The following is a 20,886-nucleotide window of genomic DNA, read 5'->3' as shown; positions in this document are numbered from 1 at the left end:
CTCCAATAAAAAAGAATTGACCTCATACATTATGAAATGGGTAGCTTTATCATTTCATAAGAAAAAAATTAGAGAAAATATAATAATTCAGGAAAACTTGGCTAACTAGGCAAATCGGGCCATGTATAGTAGGCTGAGAAGCGCGTTCTGGCTACTAGGTACGACATATATATATATATATATATATATATATATATATATATATATATATATATATATATATATATATATATATATATATATATATATATTAGTATATTTTGGTAGCAGTCTTTCCTGTAGACATATATTATTAAATATGACCGAAAAAGTAAGATTAATAATTCTAACACGAATTTTCTCAATCTTTCGTACATTACGCTTCACTGTTGGAGGTAAATAAAAAATCACTTCTCCAAAATTCATTTTTATTTCTAGTCTGACGCGACACGGGCGCGTTTCGTAAAACTTATTACATTTTCAAAGACTTCACAAATACACAACTGATTAGAACTTACGTATCTCTGATTTTATATCTACATTTGAGTGAGGTGGGAGGGGTGATGTGGCATTAACACAAGACAGAACAAGAGGGGATATTAATAGGGTATTAAAAGTATCAACACAAGACAGAACAGAAACAATGGGTATTGAATAGAAGTGTTTGTAGAAAGCCTATTGGTCCATATTTCTTGATGCTTCTATATTGGAGCGGAGTCTTGAGGTGGGTAGAATATAGTTGTGCAATAATTGGCTGTTGATTGCTGGTGTTGACTTCTTGATGTGTAGTGCCTCGCAAATGTCAAGCCGCCTGCTATCGCTGTATCTATCGATGATTTCTGTGTTGTTTACTAGGATTTCTCTGGCGATGGTTTGGTTATGGGAAGAGATTATATGTTCCTTAATGGAGCCCTGTTGCTTATGCATCGTTAAATGCCTAGAAAGAGATGTTGTTGTCTTGCCTATATACTGGGTTTTTTGGAGCTTACAGTCCCCAAGTGGGCATTTGAAGGCATAGACGACGTTAGTCTCTTTTAAAGCGTTCTGTTTTGTGTCTGGAGAGTTTCTCATGAGTAGGCTGGCCGTTTTTCTGGTTTTATAGTAAATCGTCAGTTGTATCCTCTGATTTTTGTCTGTAGGGATAACGTTTCTATTAACAATATCTTTCAGGACCCTTTCCTCCGTTTTATGAGCTGTGGAAAAGAAGTTCCTGTAAAATAGTCTAATAGGGGGTATAGGTGTTGTGTTAGTTGTCTCTTCAGAGGTTGCATGGCTTTTCACTTTCCTTCTTATGATGTCTTCGATGAAACCATTGGAGAAGCCGTTATTGACTAGGACCTGCCTTACCCTACAGAGTTCTTCGTCGATTTTGGAGTTTTGTTTTTTGATTTTGTGAATTTTGGAGAAGTGATTTTTTATTTACCTCCAACAGTGAAGCGTAATGTACGAAAGATTGAGAAAATTCGTGTTAGAATTATTAATCTTACTTTTTCGGTCATATTTAATAATATATATATATATATATATATATATATATATATATATATATATATATATATATATATATATATATATATATATATATATATATATATATATATAATTATACCAGTATAATCTAATAATATATACTGGTCTAATAAAATAATTAGACCAGTTAATACTCTCACTCGTTGTGTTAGGATATGTTAGCTTGATAAAACTGACTGTTCATTGTTGAGAAATGTGTTAACAAACAATATATCTGACTTTATCATGACTGTAGCTTGCTTAGCAAAAGGAACTTTTTTTAAATTTGGGTTCAGTTTAACTACCGCTCAATGGATGAGTAATTGGGGCATAATAAAGGCACTAAGCTGATAAAATGAAAGATGGGAAAACAACATTAGAGAGATAAACTCGAGAGACGTTTTCATGTTAACCCGAAAATTATTTGAGGAGCAAGACGGACTGCGGGTCAAGCAATTTGTCTTCATGCTATCGTGATGGGGGATCAGCCATTATACGTGTTAATGACTCTTGTATAGTTGTGTAGTTAAGGACAACAGGGTAAAGGGGTAATGGGCATTGTGGTTGATTGTTCTACCTTGGAATCCTCCACTGTTTTATATCTTATGAATGTATGTATGTATGTATGTATGTACTAACCTAGTTGTGGTTGCGGGGGTTGAACTTTGGCTCTTTGGTCCCGCCTCTCAACCGTCAATCAACTGATGTACAGATTCCTGAGCCTACTGGGCTCTGTCATATCTACATTTGAACCTGTGTATGGAGTCAGCCTCCACCACATTACTGCCTAATGCATTCCATTTATTAACTACTCTGACACTGAAAAGTTCTTTCTATAATCTCTCTGGTTCATTTGGGTACTCAGCTTCCACCTGTGTCCCCTTGTGCGTGTACCACATGTGTTAAATAAATGTATGTATGTATGTATGTATGTATGTATGTATGTATGTATGTATGTATGTATGTATGTATGTATGTAAGGAGAGAGAGGAGAGAAAGAGAGAGAAAGAGATGAAGACCGAGACAGAGAAATAGATATAGACAGAGTCAGGGAGAGAATGTTAGACACAGAGACGGATAGATAAGGATATGCAAAGTCAGTGAGAGAATGACAGAGATAGAGCGAGGAAAGAGACAGAGAGATAGGCTGACACAGAGAATGTCAGAGACGAGGAGAAGCAGAGACAGAGGGACAGGAGCAGAGGGACAGGGACAGACGGACAGGGCCAGAGGAGGGACGGGGGAACAGAGGGGGGGCAGTGGGACAGAGAGGGAGACAGGGACAGAGAAGGGGACAGGGACAGAGACAGAGGGACAGGAACAGAGGGACAGAGACAGAGGGACAGGGTCAGAGAGGAGGACCGGGGGACAGAGGGAGGAGAGGGGGGCAGGAGACCAAGAGAGAGGGGGCAGAGGAGAGACAGGGGATAGAGTGGGCAGGGGGGCAGAGGGAGGGACAGGGACAGACAGAGAAAGACAGGAACAGGGGGGCAGAAAGGGCGGACAGGGGGACAGAGAGAGGGACAGGGGGCAGAGATAGGGACAGGGGAACAGAGACAGGGACAAGGGGACAGAGATGGATAGGGGGACTGGAGGAAAGGGAGGGGGACAGATGAAGGACAGCGGACAGAAAGAGTGGGCAGGGGGACAGAGAGGTACAGGGGACAGAAAGAAGGACAGGGGGACAGAGATGGACAGGGGGACATAGAGGAACAGGGGGACAGAGAGTGACAGGGAGAGGAACAGGAGGACAGAGAGGAACAGGGGGACAGAGAGAGACGGGGGGACAGAGAGAGGGACAATGGGATAGAGAGGGACAGGGGGACAGAGAGATGGAAAGGGGGAACAAGGGGACAGGGGGAAAGGGATCGGGGACAGAGGACAGAAAATGTGGGCAAGAGGACAAAGTGAGGGACAGGGGGACAAAGATGGACAGGGGGACAGGAGGAAAGGGGGGAGATGTATGAGGGGGAATGTTTGCGAGAGATGGAGAAGGGGTATTTAGAACGGTACGTTAGAGAGGGGACAACTAAGGCGCATCATTGAAAAGCAAATGAGCATCATTGCAATAGCAGGAGCCACGCACATCTTCAGCCTGCGTTGTTGAGACATTGTCAATTAAGCGGTGTCCAATAACAGTATCTTCGGTATTTAAGCGATACCTTTAAAAATACTGGAAATATTGAAAGATATTAATCCAGATATCAATCCCCTTGTGCAACGCACACAAGAGGCAACAGCTTCTAGCTCTACAAGCGGCAATATAAAATAGAGAACAGGCGATTGTTTTCACTCATAGTGTAATAAACCCACGGACCCACCCACCCGCTGAAGCCGTAAATGCCAAGACATTACTTCAGTTTAAAATTAAGCCGGAATAATCCTCAGGTATGTGGAGGATGTGGGAGGCCTTTGATCAACCGCCGACTTCCTGCCCCGTCGACGGGGCCATCAGCCCTCAGCCAAATTCATGTGAAACATGTATGTGTGAGTATTAAATATTTTAATTTATTATTTCCAAGATTTAGCTGTTAGCTCTTGGACCCCGCCTTTCTAAGCGTCGGTTGTCTAATGTACCGACTCTCGCCCTCTTTTCCTCCATCATATCTAAACAACATATATTTTTATCTAACACACACACACATCCCCAAGATGCAGCCTTTAGCAGCTTCCTGACTTTCAGGTTCCTATTTACTGCAAGGTGAATAGAGGCATTAGTGTGTGTATGTTTGTGTCTGTGTGTGTGTGTGTGCGTGTGTACGTGTGTGTGCGTTTGTGTGTTTGTGTGTATACTCACCTAGTTGTGGTTGCGGGGGTTGAGCTCTGGCTCTTTGGTCCCACCTCTCAACTGGCAATCAACTGATGTACAGATTCCTGAGCCTACTGGGCTCTATCATATCTGCATTTGAAACTGTGTATGGAGTCAGCCTCCACCACATCACTGCCTAATGCATTCCATCTATTAACTACTCTGACACTGAAAAAGTTCTTTCTAACATCCCAGTGGCTCATTTGGGTATTAAGTTTCTACCTGTGTCCCCTTGTTCGCCTACCACCCGTGTTAAACAGTTTATCTTTATGTACCCTATCAATTGCTCTGAGAATTTTGTAGGTAGTGATCATGTCTCCCCTTACTCTTCTGTCTTCCAGTGTCATGAGGTGCATTTCTCGCAGCCTGTCCTCGTAACTCATGCCTTTTAGTCCTGGGACTAGCCTATTGGCATACCATTAAACTTTTTCACGCTTCGTCTTGTGTTTGACAAGGTGTGTGTGTGTGTGTGTGTGTGTGTGTGTGTGTGTGTGTGTGTGTGTGTGTGTGTACGTGTATAACACACACGTACTTATGTGGTACGTATATGTTCTACATAATTGTAAGGCGTTTGCTGAATTAGAAAAGTCGGCTAGCAGTCCACCCTTAACGACACAATTAACTCATTACATAAAAAAATACGTGGCTGTGCAACAGTGTGTGGGAATTGGGGAACTGGTGTGCATTTAGACGACTGGTGAGGACCAACAATGACGTAGAAGGATGGCACCAGCGTCTGAATCTAAGGGCAGTGAGGGACAACTTGGCTTTATATATTTTAATCCCCTTACTGTACCGTGAGGCGTCCCTGGTAACCTTGCAATACCAACTGGTTTCTGATCAAAAGCTAAAGTCCAGTCGCCGCAAGGGCAATAAAGAGAAACAGGAACATTTGTGGAAGCTTTGGGACCGTTACGAGGAAAAACAGATAAGCACCTCACAGTTCCTCAAGGAATATTCGCGTTTTATCCCAGGAAGTGCCTGAACTAGAATTAGAAAACAGCAGTCTGTTTACTGGCTGTTATTTAACTTAAGTTAGTTGTAAATGATAATGTAAAAATAGCCACTGAGAACTGATGAGTTGCCCAAGACTTTTGCTCGTAAAGAGGGAATTGATTACAAACTTGGACTGCCTTTGAGCAGCCTGAGGGCAGCAATATCCCAGGAACATCAACTAAATTTCGGAGACTTGAAGCAAAGTGAAATTCACACCAGTTACTCCATCTATCATCATTCTATTATGCAGGAAGAACCGCACGTCTATGGGTCATCCAATAATGTTAGCAGACTTCTAGATGTTACCACTGCTAGGCTTAGGCTCGGCTACAAGTACCTCTGGGAGTTTGTAACATCTGCTGATGTAGATTTGACTAAATGTAAACTCTGTCAGCAGAACTATTCGCTTACTTTGCGTCATTATATAATGGAATGTGAAAAAATCGCGGAATTTAGAGATAACACCATCAATAGTGTCCAAGAAATGTGTAAGTACTTCATTCATAATGATGTGCTGCTCGAAATCTTAGCGAAGTATCCAAAATTTGCTTACTGTAGGTAATGCTGCACATGACTGTAAAGCTGCCGCCCAGTTGAGTGGGTGTGGAGTACATGACTGTAAAGCTGCCGCCCAGTTGGGTGGGTGTGGAGCACATGACTGTAAAGCTGCCGCCCAGTTGGGTGGGTGTGCAGCAAGACAGTAACTGTGTGACTCACCATAGATGTAAAGTGCCTTGTATAGTGACTGTTGTGAGCCTCTTGTTGATCACTTGTGACACAAAGATTATTGATGTGTGTATTTGTGTAGGTGATTAGATATGTATGTGTATGTATATATGTATACGTATATATATATGTACATGTATGTATGAGAGTGTGTACATGTATATATAGTATTAATAATTTTGTAACTAGCGTCACAAATTGTTATTTGCTTAGCTAAACGAACTAGAGGGTTCAGTTCCTGAACCGATTATGTGCCTCTGTAATCCTTTACACCACCGCCCACGGGATAGGTATGGGGTGCATAATAAAGAAAGAAATAGAATTGAATTGGTCTGATTAAGACTTTATGACCATGTAATCTATGTTTTGCTCCACTACTTACTGATTGAGTATGGGGTGCATAACAAATAATAGCCTCCTTCGGGGGCGTCTTGTTTCTAAACGTGTTAGTCTTAAATCCTTTAATCTCAAATCTTGCTACAATGTACCTCTTAATATATGTTATGTACTCTCGCAACCCAATGTACCTTCTTGTATATAAATAAATAGATTTCAACTGTAAGGGGGTATGGTTAAATAATTCTAATAATGGAAGCGCTAATTATATGAACAAGTGCCATGTATTTATTCAGACGAGAACAACAGCGAACACAAACCAGCGCATATACGAACCGAATGGTATGTATGTACAAACTTCTCAGTGAACGAAGTTGTTTCTAGCCTGGTATCCGAAATTGCAGTATACGACTTGACCAGTCCCCTGTGGAAGCTGTTAGTCTCTTTGAAGAAGTCATCTCGACAGGATCTTCCAGCTATAAAACTTTAGCACACATGGATCATCCTGGTACATCAAACGGTAAGTAATTACTAAACTGTACAAAGTTTTATGCTAGAACATTTGTTACAGAATTGTCCCTGTCAGGGACAATTCAGTCCCTGTCCCATGTGTACCCCATCACATGTGACGGAGTATGTGGGAATAATTTTGTTGACACTGTCCATTTTGTCAATTCTACAACAGCAGATAATACGAATTCCCAGAGATATTTGTAACTTGAGATACTTGGTTTGGTTTGGTTAAGTTGCGTTAGGTTAGGTTAGGATAGATTAGGACCTTTACTGAATATAATCTATAGTGTATAATTTCAGTCCTTGCACTGAATTTTCCTCGGACATTAAACTAATCCCCTGACATCCCACAATATCTCCTATATACCCGGCAATATCCTGTACTACTTTTTTGCTCTATGTATTTGTATAAAAATTTTCTTAGTGTAATAATTTCACACCTGTATACAATGCCATCTTACATATATTTTACATTTTATCCCAAACTTTACTCCCAACTGGAGATACATATATATTTTTTTCTTCCAATAATATAGTATTTGCTTGAAATTAACAGCCTGGTCAATCAGGCTGTTGGATGCAACTCCTCTCAGTTTTGTTATACGAGTTACAGCCTGGTTAATCACATCCAAAATTAAAGTTATTTCCAGATGCAGTCCTAAAATTTTTAACATTGCTATCACTAGTGTTAATGTAGATTATTTCATAATTTAAATAATATATTTGATTACTGTAGTACATTTGAACAACAATTTAACTTATAATTTTTGCAGCATAGGTGATTTGAATATAAGTATTTTATTAGAAATTATTTCCTTCAGGTCTTCAGGGAAAATTCATGAGGAGATGCACAAACTGCACACAATGTGTGCATGTCCGAAGCAATGTTTGCAAGTTCTGCCAGTGCGACTTCCGAAACAGTAGAGAATTAATGAAGAAAGAAGAGGAATCCTGTTTTCTACTTAAAGGCAAGAAGGCTTTAGAACGAAATACAGCAAGCCGGGTTCTACGAAGGATTGAAAATCAGGTATTGAAGTTTGTCTACATCTGTTGTATTCATTTGTATTCTTCTTATGCTGAACTTGCTTGATAAGGTATAGAATCAACATGAATAATACTGTACAGTACTTACATACTATTTGTTTATTTATTTATATACAAGATAGCACACTGGGATTATGAGAGTACATAGCATTGATGTTTTTACATTCTTGTAAAGTCACTAGCACACTTAGCATTTTGGGCAGGTCCTTAATCTAACAGATAATTTTGAATAGGCAATTTAAAGCAAAATTGGAAAAAATTGGCTGTACATTGTAAGAAAGTTTTACAAAGATTACTATGTACATTAAAGTAAAATTTGAGGGTTATCAACATATAAATTGTAGCATAATTTGAGGAATATTTCAAGGTATAATATAGTAAGATATGCATTCAATATAACAATCATGATATAAGGTGATAGCAATGATTACAATGGAAAAGTTGTATGGTTTAGGCACATATATTCTGGCATTGGGTTTCATAAGATACAGTGCGAGTTTAATGCACTAGTTAGGAAACTATCAAGATAAAATTAGGTACTTTTTGGTTTTATTTTTTAAAATGGCAGAAGTTGGACAGTTTTTAAATTTGTTAGCGAGTGAGTTCCATAGACAAGGTCCCTTTATTTGCATAGAGTATTTACACAGAATAACTTTGACTCTGGGGATATCAAAGATATTTATTTCTGGTATTGTGATTCTATTATGGGTTCTATTGCACATGCCCAGCTATGCTTCAAACATTTATTTTGTTGCATTTTCCCATATAGTGTTATTGTTTAAATATTATTTGCTTTTCAGCTAACATATCTGCGTGGCTGTGAGTATGAATCAATCGTTATCTATTACAAAAAAGGACCAGCACGGGTGACACATGGTATCCTACCAAAAAACACAATACAAGAAGAGGACAAGAAGATCTTCACCACTAACTTCTTTTTGTGTAAGTAGTTCACATAATATATAAATATATCACCACCTATTATTTTCTCTCATATATATATATATATATATATATATATATATATATATATATATCTATATATATATATATATATATATATATATATATATATATATATATATATATATATATATATATATATATATATAAAATGACAGTGTCAGACCATGGAGGAAAATTGAAACAGGAATTTCCTTAAGTACTTTCGTATATTAATACATCTTCAGAAGACTCCTTCTGAAGATGTATTAATATACGAAAGTACTTAAGGAAATTCCTGTTTCAATTTTCCTCCGTGGTCTGACACTGTCACATTTTTAATCACGTGTTTATTTTCGTGATATACACACACACATATAAATATATAAATATATATATATATATATATATATATATATATATATATATATATATATATATATATATATATATATATATATATATATATATAATTTCAATCCCAATTTCAATTTCAATTCAATTATCTCTGTCATTGATGTATATGGCAAAAAGTGTGTGGCCCAAAACAGCACTATGTCTTAACATAATGGGTCCAAGGGCCCATAAGGTCTCAACAGCATTAAGGGCCCTTTAGCAAACCAGTGTGCTGGGGCCCCTATGACACCCATGACGTCTTTGTATCATTTCAAGTTTGTACATGTACTTCTTAAGATATGGGCACCATACAACTGCTGCATATTCTAGCTTTGGTCTAAAAAAATCATGAACAATTTATTTATTATTTATCCATGAATGTATTTAAAAGCAATTCTAAAGTTCGAAAGTGTAGCACAACCTCCTGGCACAATGAGCTTTATGTGGTCCTCTTTATGGCTTTATGTAGACAATGAACATTATCGGTGCCAGAACTAAACCCTGTGGTACTCCACTCGTGACATTTCTCCAGTCCAATACATTGCCTCTGATTACTGCCCTCATTTTTCTATCAGTTTGAAATTTTTTAAATCCATGTTAGAAGCTTACCTGTCACCCCTCCAATATGCACCCCTCCAATTATATTTATTATAGTTAAATGAATTTAGTAAATTATTCAATATATTGTATTATAAGTGAATTGACACTAAACTATAAATGATACTAATAAGGTTTTAAAAATGAAAAACAGTAAAAATCTTTCATGTAAGATAAGGAAGTTGAAAAGTAAATTAACTGTAAACTAAATTATAAACTGTAGACATAATATAAAGTATTATAAGTAAAATACCTATAAACTACCAAATAATAAGGTGTAAGGAACCATTTCTATTGTTTGTCCTTTTTTACCTGTTTCCTCAGGTATTTTAAAATTCCCATTCCGTTGTTACTACACTTTTTTCCTGGTGTAGTTCCCTGTGGTTCAAATTTTACTACATGTACTTCTTGCTGCTTCTGAATGATTGCTAATGGTAGCCCTTGTTGCACCTGCAGAACTTTTTGTAAATGTTGCACCTGCGGAACTTTTTGTAAATGTTGCATTTGTTGCACCTGCGGAACTTTTTGTACTTGTTGCACTTGTTGCACTTCTTGCACCTGTGGAACTTTTTGTACTTGTTGCACTTCTTGCACCTGCGGAACTTTTTGTACTTGATGCACTTTTTTCACCTGCTGCACTTGTAGCTCGTCATGATTTTTTTCCAGGGCATTATCGCTATCACCTTCTGATCCTAATGTAAGTTTATCTGCATCAAGCTTCCTTGTGCGTGCTGGAAAAAAAATAAAGATTTATAAAAATACTGCATGTACGTACACAGTTAAAAAATTGCTCAAGGAGCTAAGTAAGAACAAAGCAGTTGGCCAAGTGTAACAGTAAAAATATTGGAAAAAAACAAGTAAAACTAAACTGGTAGAACACCGGGAGAAAAGCTTTATAATATCAGACCGTCAACATGGTTTTCGAAATGGAAGATCCTGTGTAACAAATTTAATCAGTTACTATGATCGAGCCGCAGAAATTTTACAGGAAAGAGATGGTTGCGTTGACTGCATCTATCTGGACCTAAAAAAGGCATTCAACAGAATTCCACATAAGAGTTTGTTCTGGAAACTGGAACATATTGGAGGGGTGACAGGTAAGCTTCTAACATGGATTAAAAAATTTCAAACTGATAGAAAATGAGGGCAGTAATCAGAGGCAATGTATTGGACTGGAGAAATGTCACGAGTGGAGTACCACAGGGTTTAGTTCTGGCACCGATAATGTTCATTGTCTACATAAAGAGGACCACATAAAGCTCATTGTGCCAGGAGGTTGTGCTACACTTTTGAACTTTAAAATTGCTTTTAAATACATTCATGGATAAATAATAAATAAATTGTTCATGATTTTTTTAGACCAAAGCTAGAATATGCAGCAGTTGTATGGTGCCCATATCTTAAGAAGTACATGTACAAACTTGAAATGATACAAAGACGTCATGGGTGTCATAGGGGCCCCAGCACACTGGTTTGCTAAAGGGCCCTTAATGCTGTTGAGACCTTATGGGCCCTTGGACCCATTATGTTAAGACATAGTGCTGTTTTGGGCCACACAGTTTTTGCCATATACATCAATGACAGAGATGATTGAATTGAAATTGAAATTGGGATTGAAATTATATATATATATATATATATATATATATATATATATATATATATATATATATATATATATATATATATATATATATACATATATATATATATATATATATATATATATATATATATAATTTATTATATTATTTATTATTTATTATATTATTTATTTATTTATTTATTTATTTATTTATATGTGTGTGTGTATATCACGAAAATAAACACGTGATTAAAAATGTGACAGTGTCAGACCACGGAGGAAAGTTGAAACAGGAATTTCCCTAAGTACTTTCGTATATTAATACATCTTCAGAAGGAGTCTTCTGAAGATGTATTAATATACGAAAGTACTTAAGGAAATTCCTGTTTCAATTTTCCTCCATGGTCTGACACTGTCATTATATATATATATATATGAGAGAAAATAATAGGTGGTGATATATTTATATATTATGTGAACTACTTACACAAAAAGAAGTTAGTGGTGAAGATCTTCTTGTCCTCTTCTTGTATTGTGTTTTTTGATAGCGATAATGCCCTGGAAAAAAATCATGACGAGCTACAAGTGCAGCAGGTGCAAGAAGTGCATCAAGTACAAAAAGTTCCGCAGGTGCAAGAAGTGCAACAAGTACAAAAAGTTCCGCAGGTGCAAGAAGTGCAACAAGTGCAACAAGTACAAAAAGTTCCGCAGGTGCAACAAATGCAACATTTACAAAAAGTTCCGTAGGTGCAACATTTACAAAAAGTTCTGCAGGTGCAACAAGGGCTACCATTAGCAATCATTCAGAAGCAGCAAGAAGTACATGTAGTAAAATTTGAACCACAGGGAACTACACCAGGAAAAAAGTGTAGTAACAACGGAATGGGAATTTTAAAATACCTGAGGAAACAGGTAAAAAAGGACAAACAATAGAAATGGTTCCTTACACCTTATTATTTGGTAGTTTATAGGTATTTTACTTATAATACTTTATATTATGTCTACAGTTTATAATTTAGTTTACAGTTAATTTACTTTTCAACTTCCTTATCTTACATGAAGGATTTTTACTGTTTTTCATTTTTAAAACCTTATTAGTATCATTTATAGTTTAGTGTCAATTCACTTATAATACAATATATTGAATAATTTACTAAATTCATTTAACTATAATAAATATTAATAAACATTTTTACCCCAGGATAAGTTTCAGTCACCCTACCCTAAAAATTAATGTTTCTTTATTACTAATCTTGTGAGAGGTAGCTTATTGTGCAGCCCATACTCATTCTGTGAGTGTTAGTTTATTGTGCACCCCATAGTCATCATGTCACCCAAGCCTGCTGCAGCTGCACCTGAGGGGTGGTGTAGGGAACCATTAGTATACTATTATGATTTGAGAGAGAGAATGCTCTGTGGACAGAGCATCAATATGGCTTAAGGCATTGAGCTTTGCCTCAAGATGAAGCTTGGGCTGATCTCTGATTTGGTTCTTGGGAGTCTTCATTTACGTGCACCCCATACTCAACCACTTTGTAGTAATTTATTGTGCAACCCATACTCATCCTGTTACCAGTAGTTTGTGCAACCGATACTTATCCTGTGATCCCTATCCCTCTACTTCAAGTCCCTCAAGGGGCGCACGAATTCAGTTTGGCATACTGCATTCTGCCTTCCCATCCCTAGCTACTGACCCATCACAATATTTTATATTATTTTATTTTATTTTATTTATATATATACAAGAAGGTACATTGGGTTTGTGAGAATACATTGAATAGTACAGTATTTACAATCTTGTAAAGCCACTAGTACGCGCAGCGTTTCGGGCAGGTCCTTAATCTAGCAGATAATTTTAAGTAGGTAATTTCTATCAGAATTGATAAATGATAACAAATACATTGCAAGAGAAAAATGAGATGAGAAAGCTTAGCAAGTATATTAAAGCACATTGTTATATTAAAGCTCTGATTGATTACACTGACAGCTTGATTGGTAATTTAAACAAGATTAATAGACACCATACAGCAGATTGACAGCACATATAAGACAGCAATGATCACAATGGTAAAGATGTTCAGATTGGGTATATAAAGATTGGGAGACTGGGTAGCAATAGATACAGATAAACAAGATTAATAAACACCATACAGCAGATTGGCAGCACATATAAGACAGCAATGATCACAATGGTAAAGATGTTCAAATTGGGAACATAAAGGTTGGGAGATTGGGTAGCAATAGATACAGTGCAATTTTAAGGCAAAAGGTGAAAAACTACGAAGATGAAATTAGGTACTTTTTAGTATTGATTTTGAATGATGTAAAAAGTTGGACAGCTGTTCAATTCAATAGGGAGTGAGTTCCATAAACTGGGTCCCTTTATTTGCATAGAGTGTTTACACAGATTAAGTTTAACTCTGGGGATATCAAAGAGATATTTATTTTTGGTGTGGTGATAATGGGTCCTATTACATCTGTCCAGGAAGAATTTCAGAGCAGGATTTGCATTTAAGAACAGGGTTTTGTAAATGTAGTTGACACAAGAGAATTTATGGAGTGAGATTATGTTTAGCATGTTTAGGGAGTTAAACAAGGGGGCTGAGTGTTGTCTGAAAGCAGAATTTGATATTATTCTGATAGCAGATTTTTGCTGGGTGATGATGGACTTGAGGTGGTTTGCATTGATTGAACCCCATGCACAGATACCATAGTTGAGATAGGGATAGATTAGTGTATAATATAGAGAGATGAGAGCAGAGTTAGGTACATAATATCTGATTTTGGAGAGTATACCAACTGTTTTAGAGACTTTCTTAGTTATGTGGGTACTGAAGTTGAGTCTCTTGTCTAGGAATAGGCCAAGAAACTTTCCATCATTGTTATTGCTAATGTTTACATTGTCTATCTGAAGCTGAATTGCATTTGTAGATTTGCTTCCAAATAAGATGTAGTAGGTCTTTTCTATGTTAAGTGTTAGTTTGTTGGTTGACATCCATAAGTGGACTTTTTTTAGTTCATTATTAACAACATTATTTAGTGTATGTGGGTTGGGGTTGGAGTAGATGAGGGTAGTATCATCAGCAAACAAGATAGGTTTCAGAATGTTAAGAACATATACATCCTGCCTTCCCATCCCTAGCTACTGACCCATCACAATATACATCCTGCCTTCCCATCCCTAGCTACTGACCCATCACAATATACATCCTGCCTTCCCATCCCTAGCTACTGACCCATCACAATATACATGTAGTGTGTTCTCTGTAGGCAATTTTCTAATTATACAATCATATGTTGCCCTCAGCTCTCCTATTTCATACATACTTTTTTTCTTTTGCAAGGGAGTAATTACTACATCTACATTACAATCCTCCCATGGTGGTGTGAATTTTCTCTTGGGCACAGCAATACACTCTGTAATAACATCATACTTAATAACATTAGAACATAAGGTATTCATATATACTCTTTTCTTCATCATACATTGTTCATTACTTCCCACCTTTTGAACCGAGAGGATTAATTCATTAGCTCCCCCACCTCTCATTAATCTAATGGCAGAAGCTACATTTATCTCTGCAATTCTATCCCCAATACTCTGCAGATTCAACTCCATCCTCATTTTCTCAATCATAGCATTTCTTGGGCATCCTAAGATAATTCTCATGGCTTCATTTTGTACCTGCTCCAACTTGTCCATCCTACCTTTACCAAAACAAGAAATAACAGGTGCAGCATAATCAATAAGGGATCTTACAGTACTCAAGTATATCATTCGTAGCACAGGGACTCCCACTCCCTTTCCACAGCATGCCAAGGCCTTCAGAGGTTGTAATCTCTTCCGACATTGACCCAACAGTCTGTTCATCTCAGCTTCCAAACTCTCATGGGTATATCCAACATATATGCCTAAATATTTATATATATTAACTCTCTCTATGTTTTTACCATTTATTTTCAATATAATGGGCCTCCGACTTCTACATTCAAACTTAGTTTTGTCTTCATTAACCACCAGTCCCATATGGTGACATAGGTTTCCGAACTTATCCACCACTAGTTTGTAAAGCCAATGGTTTGCCTTGTAAAGCAAACTAGTGGCTTTAAAAGATTGTAAACACATCATGTTATGTACTTTCATAAACCCAATGTAACTTATTGAATATATATATAAATAAATAAATAGTTTCTTGTGTAATCCATACTCATCCTGTGTGGTATTTCATGTGTACTCCATATTCATCATCAAGAAGTGTATTCTACCAGCATGGTAATATAAATTAAGAAAAAAGACTTCATTTTATTACGGACCCATAATCAAAATAAGAGCCATCACTAATTATCATGACAAACGGCCTATATAGGCTCCACTTCCGCCTTCGACAAGCAGCCGCCGGATGTGTGTTGTTTATTGCGCACTCCGGCACCCCAGCCCTGGAAGGGGGCATTGAAATGCGGACATGTGCGCTCGCAATACTGAAATGTTTATACTCTTTTTCGGTCTGCTGACCTTAATTAATTTTGGTATCAATTTGTTCGCAAGGAAATGCTCTAGAGGAATAACTTTTGAGTTAATCTCTAGAGGAGAAACGTGTGTGTGTGTACTCACCTAGTATACCTTATGTGTGTACTCACGTTGCAAACTTTGTGTGTTTGTACTCTCATAGTTTTCCTTGTGCGTGTGTACTCAAGTAGTATACCTTGTGTGTATGTGTACTCACCTACTATATCTTGTGTGTGTGTGTGTATTGACCTAGTATATCTTTTTTCTGAGTGTACTAACCTAGTATACGTTGAGTGTGTGTGTATACTCACCTAGTCTCACCTAGAATATCTTGTGTGTGAGTACTCAACTAGTACTCACCTAGTATACCTTGTGTGTATTTACTCACCTAGAATACCTTGTGTGTGTGTATTCACCTAGTATATCTTGTGTGTGTGTGTACTCACCTAGTATATGTTGCGTGTGTGTGTATACTCACCTAGACTATCTTGTGTGTGTATACTCACCTAGTCTCACCTAGAATATCTTGTGTGTGAGTACTCAACTAGTACTCACCTAGTATACCTTGTGTGTGTTTACTCACCTAGTATACCTTGTGTGTGTGTATTCACCTAGTATATCTTGTGTGTGTGTGTACTCACCTAGTATATGTTGCGTGTGTGTGTATACTCACCTAGACTATCTTGTGTGTGTATGCTCACCTAGTCTCACCTAGAATATCTTGTGTGTGAGTACTCAACTAGTACTCACCTAGTATACCTTGTGTGTGTATTCACCTAGTATATCTTGTGTGTGTGTACTCATCTAGTATATGTTGCGTGTGTGTGTATACTCACCTAGACTATGTTGTGTGTGCATACTCACCTAGTCTCACCTAGAATATCTTGTGTGTGAGTACTCAACTAGTACTTACCTAGTACACCTTGTGTGTGTATTCACCTAGTATATCTTGTGTGTGTGTGTACTCACGTAGTATATGTTGCGTGTGTGTGTATACTCACCTAGACTATCTTGTGTGTGTATACTCACCTAGTCTCACCTAGAATATCTTGTGTGTGAGTACTCAACTAGTACTCACCTAGTATACCTTGTGTGTGTGTATTCACCTAGTATATCTTGTGTGTGTGTGTACTCACCTAGTATATGTTGCGTGTGTGTGTATACTCACTAGACTATCTTGTGTGTGTATGCTCACCTAGTCTCACCTAGAATATCTTGTGTGTGAGTACTCAACTAGTACTCACCTAGTATACCTTGTGTGTGTATTCACCTAGTATATCTTGTGTGTGTGTGTACTCATCTAGTATATGTTGCGTGTGTGTGTATACTCACCTAGACTATGTTGTGTGTGCATACTCACCTAGTCTCACCTAGAATATCTTGTGTGTGAGTACTCAACTAGTACTTACCTAGTATACCTTGTGTGTGTATTCACCTAGTATATCTTGTGTGTGTGTGTACTCACCTATTATATGTTGCGTGTGTGTGTATACTCACCTAGACTATCTTGTGTGTGTATGCTCACCTAGTCTCACCTAGAATATCTTGTGTGTGAGTACTCAACTAGTACTCACCTAGTATACCTTGTGTGTGTGTGTACGATCATATGTGGCATTCTTCCAAGAAAAGGAGTTGGAAATGAAACGGTATAATCAGATCCTTTTATACAACACATTGAGAAAGAATAAACGTTAAGTGTAGTATCAGTAAGATTTACACACTAGTCCACACTTGCGTGGTGTACAATATGTGTGTGTGAACAATGTAAGTGGAGGCAGAGTTGGAGGGAGGGAAATGTAGTTGGTGGACCTGTGGTCAGAGTGGCTCCTGAGGTAGGGTGTCAAATTTCAATGTTTATGGCAGGGTAAGGGAATGGTCGTCGGTGGTCTTGTGAGGGCAGAGCCCCTCTATGCGCCCGTATTTATACGGCCCCAGACTGCCTGCGCAACGCCGCGGGACGCGCTGCGCAAATGTTTCTTTCTCCCCCATCAGAAATATCCCCGCTTGCGATCAAGCAGTGACCATTTTCTGGTTGTCGCTAAGTTACACTTTTTCAGGTCTATATAGTGGATAGTTGATTTTCATTAATGAATTTGTTATACATGTATTACACATTTGTTCTACATACATATTGAGATTATAGAGTAAAAATAACTGCAAACTACTTGAACTAACTTTCAAATGCCAGTACAATGGCCAGTCTTCATGTACCTAGTAATCCTTATTTTCTGATAACGGAGGAATGAGACAACGACAGCATTGGGAACTATTTTATTTAATTTTTTAGTAGAAACAAATAAATAAATTTTTCAGACCATGTTAATGAACAGGTAACTTGTTTAAGTTTACAACAGCATAAATACATGTATAACTTGACTACAATGACTTAATAACATTAATACATATGCTTATATCCGGTAACTAAATAGAACATGGTCTGCAGAACGCGGAATCCTTATTAACTATTGGTACAAGTAAGGCAAACGTTTACATAATTTTCAAGTAGAATCAGGGCTTATAGAGTATCATATAGTGGCCTAACACATGACAGAAATAATGCGCCAATCCCAGACATAATGTGAAATGGTAAATTACTAGTAGCTGTAGAATACACCTATAGGACAAATTTAACAATATTCTTACAAGTGAGAGTAAGTAGCTGCGGACAGCGTAATACTTAGGGGCCGGCGCTGCACCCCCACTCGCAGAGCCAGATGGCTGGACCCCCCCCCCCCCCCGAAGGGCGAGTGCCCGCTGGCCGCGGAATTGGTTTGGATTGATGTCCAAAGAGCTTGGAAAGGATGATGTGAGGAAAAAAGATGGGGCGATGAAATTCTTGGAAGAGGATTTGGACGTGGAGAGAGGAGGCTTGAAATTTCGGTGGCCCGTCCACCTTGGATTGTAGATGTTTTTTCCAGCAAAGCCTGTAGCTTAAGTTCTTCTTGGGCGGCAGGAGGCTAGTGGTGGGGCAGGGTGATGTCGTCCTGGTTCACTTGAGGTGGTCTGTCTGGCTTGGAGGAGGCGTCTTCCTTATTGAGGTGGTGAGAGGAAAGTTCACTGTTGCTTGTTGTTATCTTGACCACGAGGTATTCGCATGTACTTCCCAAATGACATCGGCGTTATTGGTGTTCCTGTCGGGTCTTCATCTTCTTCCAGGAAGGTCACTTGTCCCCTCTTGAAGTCGTATTTAGGGTCGACGTATTCCCTCTCCAGAGCGCAGAGGTCAACATAATGTTCCAAGGTCTCGTGGTGGACAAACACAGGGTAAGGAAAAGCAGGTCTTGAGCTGGTTGATGATCCTGTTGTATTCTAAGGCAATGGCCATTCTTGTGCTTCGATTGCTGTTGAAAGTGCCATCGTGAATGAGGTAAATCCATAGTAGAGCTTTTTCTTGCTTGATTTGCTTGGGTTTAGGTCGAAGTCTGGGGCCTCATATGTGACGGTCTCAGCCGAGGTAGATGGAAACAATGGTGATTCTAGGAACTTGGTTGGTTGGCCTGGTGTGGACGTCTGTGTAGCAGGAGCAGAAGCACTGGAAATAATGTAGCTTGGATATCGAAGCTTGCCGGCTGATTGGTTGTTGGGTTGGCAGTTACTGTTTATTTATTTCATCTAGTCGTACTTGGCAGTCCATGGAGACGGCGATGTGATCTCCGCAATTGAGGCACAGTTTGTTGGGTGGCCTTGACTGTAGCAGCAGTCAGAGCCGTGTTTTCTGGTGTTGATGGTACCAGGGTCCTGGGTGGCGGTGTAGACACTCGTGTGGCTGACGAATATGGTTCGTTCAGCCAAGTAGCGACGGTTAGGAGTGATGATCAGGTTGGAGTTTCGTAGGGCGTCCTGGTGGTCTGGTGCAAACAGTTGCTCCAGAGCTTGCTCGCTTGAATAGAGAAGTACAGCGCCGTCAGCATCGTCACGGATGTCCAACGGGGCTGCATTCGTGATGTCGACGATTTTCCTTAGTAATTGGGGTCCGGTGTAGTATGTTTCGTCACGAAACCGGACCTTTATGCGGTAAATCATGGCTCTAATCGTTGCTGCCCAATGTTTACCCACCCGGCAGTGCTGGGTGCAGAGAGCCTGAGCTAGGGTTTCGGTCGTCTGCTTTATTTTGTTTATTTTCATGCCTTTTATCTGGCCGCTGAATGTTTTCAATGTGGAAGCGTGATGACATCTTGCCTGACATATGAGTGAAAACGTCACGCCTCCATCGTCCGACGGCCTTAATTGTTTCCTGCACATGCCCGTTAATGTGACAGCTGCGTGGCCCGTCCAATCCGTAAAGAATGTGGGGCGTAGTCATTGTGAGGGCGCAGGCCGCGTAAGGGGCATCAGCGTGTAGGGCGTTGACTTCTCATCTGACGTTGGGGGCCGTGCCACCAGGAATGGCGTAGCCGAAAGTTCTGCGTCGCGGGGTATCATGGAGTTTTTCCTTGTCTGCGTCCACGTCCGTGCCCGTACACCCGTTACCTCTGCCATTAAAAAAACAGTCAGGAATTTCCAGTACTGAAAAAAGGTACAGAGTCGGGCGTACATGGCTGGTAAATGCTGCTAGGTAAGCAGCATCTTGGAAGTGACCAATGGAGCCCCGTCTGGTGCATGTGTATACAATGCGGGCGTCTTGATGTCCGCGTGTTGTGGGCGTATTACCTCGTGCATGCCTCGCGTGCTATGCCCCGCCACGCCAGGACATCCTCGTGTCGCCGTTATCGCTGTGTCCCGCCCTTGCAGAGACTAGCCCAGTGAGGTTGACCCCAGGGCGGGTGAGTAGGACCTGCGTGTGCCAATCCGTGCCGTCCGTCGGGAGTGTTCATCGTGCGCGATCCTATGTTCTCCGTCCATGAGGTGTTCCACGATTGTCTGTAGTCGTTCTAATGCGTGCTACGCGTGCTGTGCACCGCCACGCCGGGTCGTCCTCGTGGGCGTCGTCGTCGCTGTATCCCGCCC

The 20,886-nt window shown here is 39.1% G+C and overlaps 1 protein-coding gene across 17 annotated transcripts in view; it reads left to right on the top strand.

Annotated features, from left to right (window-relative positions):
- The window catches only part of LOC138373387 (uncharacterized), a 57,361-nt gene that overhangs the window by 5,617 nt on the left and 30,858 nt on the right, over positions 1 to 20,886 (top strand). For 5 of the 17 annotated variants that reach the window (XR_011231171.1, XM_069339600.1, XM_069339613.1 and 2 more), the window contains 4 exons: positions 3,877 to 3,975; positions 6,760 to 6,875; positions 7,690 to 7,895; positions 8,713 to 8,854. Coding sequence is in view for 11 of the 17 variants with exons in the window: in XM_069339600.1 (XP_069195701.1) it covers positions 3,968 to 3,975; positions 6,760 to 6,875; positions 7,690 to 7,895; positions 8,713 to 8,854 (472 nt within the window). In the remaining 6 variants the exon portion in view is untranslated. Of the gene's footprint in view, positions 1 to 3,876; positions 3,976 to 6,651; positions 6,876 to 7,689; positions 7,896 to 8,712; positions 8,855 to 20,886 lie in introns of all 17 variants that reach the window. The other 12 variants (XR_011231166.1, XR_011231170.1, XM_069339638.1 and 9 more) reach the window with 5 other exon arrangements.

The sequence above is a fragment of the Procambarus clarkii genome, chromosome 5 (assembly GCF_040958095.1).
Source record: "Procambarus clarkii isolate CNS0578487 chromosome 5, FALCON_Pclarkii_2.0, whole genome shotgun sequence".
Lineage (NCBI taxonomy): Eukaryota > Metazoa > Arthropoda > Malacostraca > Decapoda > Cambaridae > Procambarus > Procambarus clarkii.
Note: the sequence above shows the minus strand (reverse complement) of the source record. Positions and strands in the feature narration are given on the sequence as shown.